General features: G+C 39.1%; 1 protein-coding gene across 2 annotated transcripts in view; it reads right to left on the bottom strand.

Annotated features, from left to right (window-relative positions):
* The window catches only part of WDR19 (WD repeat domain 19), a 120256-nt gene that overhangs the window by 82683 nt on the left and 25926 nt on the right, over positions 1-11647 (bottom strand). For both annotated transcript variants that reach the window (XM_006873212.1, XM_006873213.1), the window contains one exon: positions 3763-3878. In XM_006873212.1, coding sequence (XP_006873274.1) covers positions 3763-3878 — 116 coding nt within the window. The remainder of the gene's footprint in view (positions 1-3762; positions 3879-11647) is intronic.

Below are 11647 nucleotides of genomic sequence, written 5' to 3'. Positions count from 1 at the left end.
TATATATATATATATATATACATATATATATATAGCAACTGACCCATGGCTTGGGTCAGATACACCTTACTCTAAAGTGACATCTTTGCTTCTTTGCTTTTGAACACTTTAAAGCAGTCTTTTGCAGATTTGCCCAATGTCATTTGATTTTCTGACTGCTGCTTCTATGAGCATTGATTGTGGAAACAAGTAAAATGAAATCCTTGACAACTTCAATCATTTCTATTTATAATGATACTGCTTACTGGTCCATTGTAAGGATTTTTTCTTTTATGTTGAGCTGTAAACTATACTGAACTCTGTGAGCTTTATCAACAAGTGTTTTAAGTCTTCTCTGTTTTCAGCAACTAAGGTTGTGTCACCTGCATATTGCAAGTTGTTAATGAGTGAAGCTGCAGTCTTCTTCACAGAGTCCAGCATCTCGAATTATGTGCTCAGCCAACAGATTGAACAAGTATAGAGAAAGAATACAACAACAACACACACCTTTCCTGATTTTAAGCCACACGGTATTCCTTGTTCTGTTTGAATGACTGCCTCTTAGTCTATGTACAGGTTCTGCATGAAAAAAGTGGGGCCATTAAATAAAAAAAACACTCAGTGGTATATATAAAAGATCACACAGTTGAAGAAAGAATGAGTGAATTGAAAGATACGTTTAAGAAAATTATTCAGGAGGTTTTACAGAGTAGCAAAAAGATTCATGGGAGAGAGATGTAAGCACAGGATGAGGTTACACACAGGTCTAACAGAAGCTCGAGGATGTACTAAAAAGTGTAAGAGGTAATATTCAGAGAAAATGACCAGGAATTTCCCACAACTGATGAACGTCAGCAATCTTCACATTGAAAAAACATTAAGTTGTCAACAGGATAATAATAAAAATAAATTCACACCAAGGAGCTCTGGTAGCGTAATGGTTACCAATCGGGCTGCGAATCGCAAGATCAGCAATTCGAAACTACCAGCTGCTCCACGGGAGAAAGATGAGGTGTTTTGCTCCCGTAAAGATTAACAGCCTCGGAAACCCTGTGAGGGGTTGCTATGAGTCGGAACCGACTCCACGGCACATAGCAACAACAACAACAACATTTGTAGGAATCTGCAGAATATTCAAGTCAAAGAAAAGATCTTAAAACAATTGAGAGGGGAAAAAAGGAAGCAACACTCAACATGCATACTCTTCTTACTGCACAGCAACGTAAGCAGTATATTGAATTATGGAAGTGCTGTATTGTTGTTGTTAAGTGCCATTGAGTCAGTTCTGACCCACAGTGATCTTGTATAGGGTTTCCTAGGAGTGACTGGTGAGCTTGAACTGTCGACTTTGAGATTCAAACCAACTTTGCAGTCTAGTGTATTAGCCCACAGCGGCACACTAGGACTCTGATGGAAGTGCAGTTGTCCACAATTGGTGATTGGTTATATGCTGTGGTGTCGGTTCCAACTCATAGTGACCCCACATAGGGTTTCCGAGGCTGGTAGTTTCGAACTGCTGATTTTGAGATTAGCAGCCCAATTCATAACCACTACGCTACCAGAGCTCCACAATCAGAAATGGAAAATTGTAATCTTGTATGTAAGTAATGGCGGCTGCCTTAGATGTTACAACTGCACTTTAATCATTAGATAAATCTAAAATAATTCTAAGGGTATGTCTTGATTCAGTGGAGAAAAAAAATGCCAAGATTTATTACCTAATAGTAATACCTGATGTACTGCATGTCTACCGTTCTAATTCTAAGGGGCATCCAAAATAGAGTAATGAAAATTACACATGTTCTAGAACTATGTAGTTGCAGATTATTTTGTTCACCAATGCCAGATTAATCTTCCTTAATCATTTTAAACATGCCTGAGAAAGAAAGAAACACAAAAACTATCTTCTTTGTTGTTGTTTTGTTAAGTGATACTAAATTGGTTCCAATTAATACAGACCCTTCATAAGGTTTCCAACAAGCAGCTGGTAGGTTTGGTGGATTTGAACCACCAACATTGTGGTTAGCAGTCCAGTGTTTTTGACTTTTAAAGATTCAACCTAGCTTTCACTGATCTCCCTCACCTCCAAAATGCACTAAGACTTGAAAGCCATATCATAAAGTTTGACAATCATGTAAGTTGTTTTATAATTATTACTTTTATCTCCTTCAGAGTAGGTGTCTCTGATAGACAAACTCTATCATTGTCCCCAGTGATCCCCACCTCCTGGTAATCCCCTTGGGTAATCCCTTTTCTTGCCCCTTTGAATGTAGATTGATCTATTAACTTTCTACTAAAGAAAAGAATAAGCCAAAAGCTTAGGTTATGAATTAGGGTTAAATCGTGAATGCCTGTTTCCACTCTTTAGCCAACCACCAGGTGATCTGCTCTAAAGAGAGGCCTATGTGGCAAGGTACTAAGGGAGGCTCCTGGTCCATAGTCCGTAAGGCTAGAATCCTGTCAACAACCATGTGAGAAACCTGGAAGCCAATTTCCCTCAACCAAGCCTGCAGATGACACTGCAGCCCTAGCTAACAATAAGTCTGCAGCCTTGTGCAAGCTGCAGCTGGACTTCTCACTCACAAATAATACATTTTTATTGTTTTAAACTACTCAGTTTTGGGGTAATTTGTTATGCAGCAACAGATAACCATTATGTTATTGTTAGTGTCATCAAATTGGTTCCAAGTCAGAGATTCTGTATAGGGCTTCCAAGGGGTGTGGCGCTGTGAGTTAATGAGCCAGACTGCAAAGCTGTTTGAACTACAAGGTCGGTGGTTCAAGCTCACCAGTCGCTCCTTGGAAACCCTATAAAGGGTCGCTATGGGTCAGAACCGACTTGACAGCACTTAATAACAACAACAGCTTTACAGGAGCAGAAAGCCTCATCTTTCTCCCCTGGCTCAGTGGTGGGCTCAAATCGCCGAACCTTATCCTACAGATTCTCAGTGCTCTCCACATATTAATACAAGGCCACGTTTCATATTCCTTCTATAGTACATTGTACAGTGCCAACCAAGTACCTAGCAGTTGTTCAAAATAAGTGTTAGTCAATAGTAAATATAGTAAGATTTTCTCATTGGTGAGATCACATAGCTATTGGCAACACAAATTCCCTTAAAAACGATCTAATCACTCTTAGGAAATTTGAACAGTAATAAAACTTAATTCTAAAAATCAAATTTAATTAGGATCATTTTGGAAGCAATTTAATACGCTGGATAAAGATCCAATCTTTAGAATCAGGCAGGCCTAACTCTGAGTCCAAGGCCCAGAATTAATTAACATTTATATTATAAATACTTATATACAATAAATTGCTTCACAAATCTATTATATGATTAAGGAGCTCTGGTAGCGTAATGGTTATGAGTCAGGCTGTTAACCTCAAAGTCAGCAGTTCAAAACTATCAGTTGTTCTGAGGCAAAAAGAAGAGGCTTTCTGCTCCCGTAAAAACTGACAGCCTCGGAGACCGTATGCAGGGTCACTATGAGTTGGAACCAATTCCATACCAACACCACCACTACATGATTACAACCACAAAGCTGATAATCTGCACTAATATTAGGCAAAAGGAAATGTACAAAGCAGGATATCTGGATAAATATTCATAGTTTTAAAATATTCTAATAAATGAAGCAAGTTTTTAACATGTGGAATATGACATTATATTAAATCTAACTTGAAGATATTTTAAATTTTTATAGTTTAGTTTGATGAAATGTTATTTGAGGAAAAAATTCATGTGAATGTATCAGAAAAAAGCGATGTTAGTATACTACCTGTCTTATGGTGTCCCCTTCCTGATTACTAACTGTAATCATTTTATCTTCACCACCTAATGCAAGCAGGTTTTCTGCATTCCAACATCCACATGTGATTTTCTTAGTATGTTTTCCTGAAAAAGAGACGAGTTTTGTAGAGACACATGGATTTCTTTAAAAATAAACCTGTGATGTCAATTTGAAAGTTTAGTTTAAATCATGGAGTTAAATAGAAGAGGACTTTAAGACTTCTTAAATTAATGTTAATGTCCAAGTAACCGTATCTAAAACAATTCATTATCAAGTTGCAAATCCAGATAAAGGTAATATACAAGGGCAATAACTGGCTTTTAACAGACCCTATGCTCCAGACTGCAAAGCCATTTGAACTGCAAGGTTGGCGGTTCAAGCTCACCAGCTGCTCTTCAGAAACCCTATATAGGGTCGCTATGGGTCAGAACCGACTCCAAGGCACATAACCACCAACAACAACCTAAAAAAAAGATACTCTATACCTAGATAAAGGCACTCTGATAGTGTAGTGGTTATGAATCGGGCTGCTAACCTCAAGGTTGGCAGTTCGAAACTACCAGCTGTTCCGTGGGAGAAAGATGAGGCTTTCTGCTCTAGTAAAGATTTACAGCCTCAGAAACCCTGTGCAGTGTCACTATGAGTTGGAACCTACTCAAGGTACTTAACAACATACCTAGATAAATTTTGTTTACCCTGTCACCAAATCCTGTAACAGTAATGTCATATATGGTAGACTCTTGGCATAAGCCGATTTAACATTCAAGTTTTGACTACTCATACAGGGGTCCTGGTGTGGTGCTGTGGGTTAAAGCATCACCAGATGCAAAGCCATTTGAACTGCAAGGTCGACATTTCAAGCTCACCAGGTTCTCCTTGGAAACCTTATGGGTTGCTATGGGTCAGAACTGACTCGATGGCACTTAACTAACAACATAAAACTGGTGGTGTTGTCATTAAGTGTCTTCAAAGTAGTTCCGACTTAGAGCAACACTGTATAGGTTTCCTGAGGAACAGCTGGTGGGTTTGAACTGCTGACCTTTCGTTGGCTGGCAGTCCAATATTGACCCTACAGCGCCACACCAGGAGTCCCACATATAACTAAAGGTCCTGTAATAAAAATAAAGGTCCTAGAATGAGCAAAAAAAAAAAGCCCTTTTGCCATTGAGTCCATTCCAACTCACAGGACCCTGGAGAGCAGAGTAGAACTGCTCCACAGGGTTCCTGAGGCTGGCAGCAACCTTCTTCACAGACGCAGACTGACAATCTTTCTGCCTTGGAGCTGCTGGTGGGCTCAACTTGCCTACCTTATGGTTAGCAACCAAGTGCTTAACCCACGGGGCCACCAGGGCTCCTTGTGGTAATACTGAGGGGCAAATATGAATACACCCTTGTGAGACTTACGTTAAAAGCTGAGTTACTCACTTAACTAGTGAGAAATACTAGATAATCACTCTGTATGTAGGAAAGCTTTTTCATTGAGCAGTTCAGCCAGTGCAAAAGCTGTGTATATGGGGAGGACCCACATACTTGATTTGTGAAGGTCTTGGGATAGATAAGATCTGCAAGAGTCCTAAGGTTAATGCTACCAATGAGGTACAGAATGGCTAAGTGCATAAATTCTGGAGTTGGAGTGCTTAGAATTGAATCTTGGCTCTACCACTTAGTGAATAACTTTGGAGTAGTTACTTAAACTTCTATTCCTTAAAATCGATCCTCATCCCTAAAATATGGATAGTAGTAACTCATAGAGTTGAGAATCAAATGAGTTAAATACTTATAAAATGCATAGAAAGTGCTATGTAAGTATTAGCTGTTGAGAGCAGAAATCACAAATTTCTTTCTATCTCTATAGAGTTTAATACGGTACCTATGCAGAAAGCATTTACTTAGCAAGTGGTTATGTCATAAGCAAACTCTGAGGCAGGAATGTGGCTGGTGTTTCAAGAGGATAGCAAGGAGGACAGATTGACTGGAGCAAAGGAAATAAGGTGAGCAGAGTATGAGATGAAATAGGACTCTTCTATCCATAGTCTTACTGTAGTGGCTTGTGAGTTGCTGTGATTCTGAGGGCTATGCCACCGGTATTTTAAATAACGAGCAGGGTCATCCATGGTGGACAGGTGTCAGATGAGCTTCCAGACAAAGACAGACTAGGAAGAAAGAGTGACGAAGCACTTCCAAATATTCAGTCACTGAAAACCTTAAGAACAGCAGAGAAACACTGTCAGATACAGTGCTGGAAAATGAGCCCCTCAAGTTGGAAGGCACTCAAAATGCTACTGGGGAAGAGATGCCTCCTCAAAGTAGAGTTGACCTTGATGACACGAATGGAGTAAAGCCCATGGGACCTTCATTTCATGATAGGGCACAATCAAAATTAAGAAAAACAGCTGTAAACATCCATTGAAAATTGGAACATGGAATATTCATACAAAGTATGAATCTGGGAAAATTTGAAGTTGTCAAAAATGAAATGGAACACATAAACATCGATATCTTAGGCATTAGTGAGCTGAAATGGACTATATTGGCCATTTAAAATCTTATGACCACATGGTTTACTATGCCAGAAATGACAAATTGAAGAAAATGGTGTTGTATTCATTGTCAAAAAGAACATATCCAGACCAGTTATGAGGTACAATGCTGTCTGTGATAGAGTATCCATGCGCCTACAGGGAAGCCCAGTTAATACCACTATTATTCAAATGTACACACCAACCACTAAAGCCAGTGGGGATGAAATAGAAGAATTCTACCAACTTCTTCAATTTGAAATTGATCAAACATGCAATCAAAATGTATTTCTCATTACTGGTGACTGGAATGCAAAGGTTGGGAGCAAAGAGGAAGGATCAGTAGTTGGAAAATATGGACTTGGTGATAAAAATGATGCTGGGGAACGCATGATAGAATTCTGCAAAACCAATGATTTGTTCATTTTAAATACCTTCTTTAGACAGCATAAGAGATGACTATACATATGGACCTTGCCAGATGGAATACATAGAAATCAAATTGACTACATCTGTGGGAAGAGATGAAAGAAAAGCTCCATATCATCAGCGAAAACAACGCCAGGGGCAGCCTGTGGAACAGATCATTAATTACTCATATGAAAATTCAAACGGAAGCTGAAGAAAATGAAAACAAGTCCATGAGCCAAAAATATGAGCTTGAAGATATCCCACCTGAATTTAGGGATCATCTGAAGAACAGATTTGATACATTAAACACTAAAGACCAAAGACCAGAAGAGTTGTGGGATGACATCAAGAATATCAAACGTGAAGAAAGCAAAAAGTCATTAAGAAGACAAGAAAGAAGGGAAAGGTCAAAATGGATGTCAGAAGAGACACCGAAACTTGCTCTCCAGTGTAGAGATGCTAAAGCAAATGGAAGAAATGAGGTGGTACAAGAGCTGAATAGAAAATTTCAATGATCAGCTTGAGAAGACAAAGCCAAATATTATAACCAAATGTGCAAAGATCTGGAATCAGAAAACCAAAAAGGAAGAACACACGCAAGCATTTCTCAAGCTGGGGAAACTTAAGAAAAAATTCAAGCCTTGACTTTCACTATTGAAAGGTTCTCTAGGCAAATTATTGAATGATGCAAAAAGCATCAAGAGAAGATGGAAGGAATACACAGTCATTGTCCCAAAAGGAAATGGTTAATGTTCAACCGTTTTAAGAGGTAGCATATGATCAAGAGCCAATGATACTAAAGGAGGAAGTCCAAGGTGCACTGAAGGAATTGGCAAAGAACAAGGCGCCAGGAACTGATGGAATCAAAATTGAAATATTTCAACAAAGTCAGGCGGCTTAGGAGGCACTCACTCATCTCTACCAAGAAATTTGGAAGACAACTATCTGGCCGAATGATTGGAAGAGATCTGTATTTGCGCCCATTCCAAAGAGAGGTGACCCAACGGAATGCAGAAATCATCGGACAATCTCTTTAATATCCCATACGAGAGAAGTTTTACTAAAGGTAATACAGAAACGGCTGTAAGCATACATGACAGAGAACTTCCAGAGATTCAAGATGGATTCAGAGGAGGCCGTGGAATGAAGGGTATCATTGCTGATGTCCAATGGATCTTGGCTGAAAGCAGAAAATATCAGAAAGATGTTTACCTGTGCTTTTTTGACTATGCAAAGGCTTTTGATTGTGTGGATCATGACAAGCTATGGACAACATTGCAAACCATGAGTATTCCAGAGCACTTAATTGTGCTCTGAGGAATCTGTACCTGGACCAAGAGGCAGTTGTTTGAACCGAACATGGGAACACTGAATGGTTTAAAATTAAGAAAGGATTGTGACAGGCTTGTATTCTTTCACCATACTTTTTCAACCTATATGCTGAGCAAATAATCCGAGAAGCTGGGTTCTAAGAAGAAAAATGTGGCATCAAAATTGGAGGAAGACTCATTAACAACCTGCAATATGCAGATGATACAACCTTGCTTGCAGAAAGTGAAGAGGACTTAAAACATTTACTGATGAATATCAAAGAGCACAGCCTTCCGTATGGATTGCATCTCAATATCAAGAAAACAAAAATCCTCACCACTGGACCAATAAACAACATTCTTATTAATGGATAAAAGATTGAAGATGTCAAGGACTTCATTCTTCTTGGATCAACTATTAACACTCATGGAAGCAGCAGTCAAGAAATCAAACAACGTATTGCATTAGGCAAATCTACTACACAAGACCTTTTTAAAGTGTTGAAGAGCAAAGATATCAGCTTGAGGACTAAGGTGCACCTGGCCCAAGCCATAACATTTTCAATAACCTCATGCGAAAGCTGGACAGTGAATAAGGAGGACTGTAGAAGAACTGATGCTTTTGAGTTATGGTGTTGGAGTTGAATATTGAAAGTGCCATGGGCTGCCAAAAGAACCAATAGATCTGTTTTGGAAGAAGTGCAGCCAGAGTGCTCCTTGGAGGACAGGATGGCCAAACTTCGTCTCTCATACTTCAGATATATTGTCAGGAGGGACCAGTTGCTGGAAAAGGATATCATGTTTGGTAAGGTGGAGGGTCAGAGAGAAAAAGGAAGACCCTCAAGGAAATGGATTAGCCAAGTGGCAGCATCAATGGACTCAAGCGTGGCAACAGTAGTGAGGTTGGCCCAGGATTGGGCATTGTTTCGTTCTGCTGTGCATAAGGTCACTATGAGTCGGTACCGACTTGACGGCACCTAACATCATCATCCATAGTCTTTGTAACTCCCACCAAGCAATTGTTTTGTCCAGAGAGGTCTGGGTAAGAGAAGGTGGAAGAAGATGGTGATAGGATATTATGATTCAGCTGGGAGTGGTTAACAGGGTTAATTGTGATAGTAAAATTTAGAACTATAACATGTATAAAATGAGCCATGGCAAAAGCAGGGGGATCTCCCCACTGCCAACAAGGAAGAGCCAGGAATGGAGCATGTCCTTTACACTGAGACCCCTGTACACCTAACCTCCTCGGCCCAGGGCCATTCAGAGAAGAGACTGGAGACACAGGAGATTTTGCTGATGATAGATTAAGGGACCTCGGTGGTACATCAGAACTGAGTACCCCAAATGAAAGGCACTGGTGGTGGTTGGTTGTTTGCCATCAACTCAGTTCCAGCTCATAGCGACCTAATGTAGGATATCCAAGGCTGTCAATCTTTTGGGAACAGAAAGCCTCATCTTTTTCCCACTGACCTTGCGGTTAGCAACTCAACTCCTAACCACTAAGCCACCATTAGGAAGTGAAGAAACAGACTTTGGAGATACGAGAGAAAAGAAAACCTCTTCTTCCTCCTATATATCTTAAGATCTGTGGCGTCCAGTGCTCAGAACTCAGGTTGTTGTTGCTGTTATGTGTTGTGGAGTTGGTTCTGACTCATAGTGACCCTGTATAGTGTTTCCGAGGAACAGCTGGTGGGTTTGAACCAGCAATCTTTTGGTTAGCAGTCTAGTGCTTATTCTACAGTACCACACCAGGACTCCAGAACTCAGGTTAGCCTTAATATCATTCATAATAGTGAAATTATTAATTAAAACTAATGCTATTGTTGTTGTTGTTAAGTACTGTGGAGTCGGTTCTGACTCATAGTGACCCTGCACAGGGGTTTCCTAGGCTGTAAATCTTTACAGGAGCAGAAAACCTCATCTTTCTCCTGCGGAACAGCTGGTAGTTTCAAACTGCCAACCTTGAGGTTAGCAGCCCAATTCGGAACCATTACGCTACCAGAGTTCCTTAAAACTAATATCAGCACAATAAAATATTATATAATTGCCTACACTATTCTGGGCATTTTACATGTATTAACTCATTCAATATTAACTTTCAGTTAATAAACTTTGTAAATAATGAAATATGAACCATGTTTTTAGGAGACTGGTGCTATGTAATTAAATTGTGGTGGTGGTGGTTGTTAAGCTGGGCTCGCCAGCTGCTCCTTGAAAACCCTATGTGGGTTTACTGTGAATTGGATCTGACTTGATGGCACTTAAACACAATGCAAATTCTGAAAACTTGCCATCAAAATTCTGACTTTATGATATTGGATCTATAGTATGAAAACTATTGCGCTAAATACTGTTGAATGATGATGCACAGAGGAGACTGTAATCATTGCAATGAAATTATGAGTGTAAAACTGATGTTCCCCCATGTAAACCAATAACTCAATTCACAATAAAAACATAAAAAAGAAAATTACTGCTCTAGCTTTGTCCTCTGAGTTAAACAGAGCGTATGATAGCTTTGGTGCCAGTTCTTATAGAGTTTTCAGAAGCGAGAGAGAACACAGAATTAGAATAACATAATATACTGCATGTTAATATAGTATAAATAAAATGTTCTTTAATTCCTCTACTTCAAATAGCACCAGTCAGTTGTGAAAAAAAATCAACATAAAATAGTATTGTTATTCCTTAAAGGTATATATGTGTATGCACTAAATTATGATAATATATATGGAAACCCCACCTCAAGTATGAGTTGAATCTGAATAAAAAAATAATTGGGGAAAAACAACCTACGCGGCTGCCATAGTATAACAATCTTCCCCATTAAGATGATCACATATGCAATGTATCTAGTATTGTACTAAGGAAGAAGTGAAGACTTGGAGGCATACAGACAAGAAGCTACACTTAAAATATCTTAGATATAGATTTATTTGGCAGTTTTATGACTAAAATATTACTGAGATGATAAATACTTTCATATGCATCTATGTACTACATGCTCCAAATAGGTCAAAAACATTGAATTCCTATTTCTTATGCATGAAACATGAAGATTGTGCATATAATTTTAGAATGTCACTAATTGCCCTGGGCTGATGTAGAAATAGTATTAGTCACTGCTCTCATTAAGACCCTACCTATGTGTTTACTGTAATAACTTCTTTTTGATTGTATCACTGCCCTTCTTCAGAAGTAAAATGAAATAAACAACAACAAAAAGATAATGCAATTTTACCACAAACTATATGAGAGAGTCCTGTCAAAAATTAAGCATCTGACTAATAGACAAAAAGTTGGTGGTTCACAAAAAGAGAAATACTGCATAGGACCACTACTGTAAAAGACTAAGAAAAATAAACCATACTAAAAGGAGGTAGGGGGAATTCTTTGTTGATTGCTGGGAAGTTGGTGGTGGGTGAGGGGAGGGAGGGAAAGGTGGAGAACAGGGCCGGGATTAGACACAGGAAAGTTTGGGTGCTGAGGAGGGGGGCAATATACAAGAAGGGAGAGGGAAATGTGAGAACAATTAGGCATGTTTAAATGGGCTAAGTGGGACACAGATAAAGAATGATGTATGCACAACCTTGGAACTACAGGGCTCTGGGATACAGAGATTGAGTCATG

The sequence above is a fragment of the Chrysochloris asiatica genome, unplaced genomic scaffold (genome assembly GCF_000296735.1).
Source record: "Chrysochloris asiatica unplaced genomic scaffold, ChrAsi1.0 scaffold00230, whole genome shotgun sequence".
NCBI classification, from domain to species: Eukaryota; Metazoa; Chordata; class Mammalia; order Afrosoricida; family Chrysochloridae; genus Chrysochloris; species Chrysochloris asiatica.
Note: the sequence above shows the minus strand (reverse complement) of the source record. Positions and strands in the feature narration are given on the sequence as shown.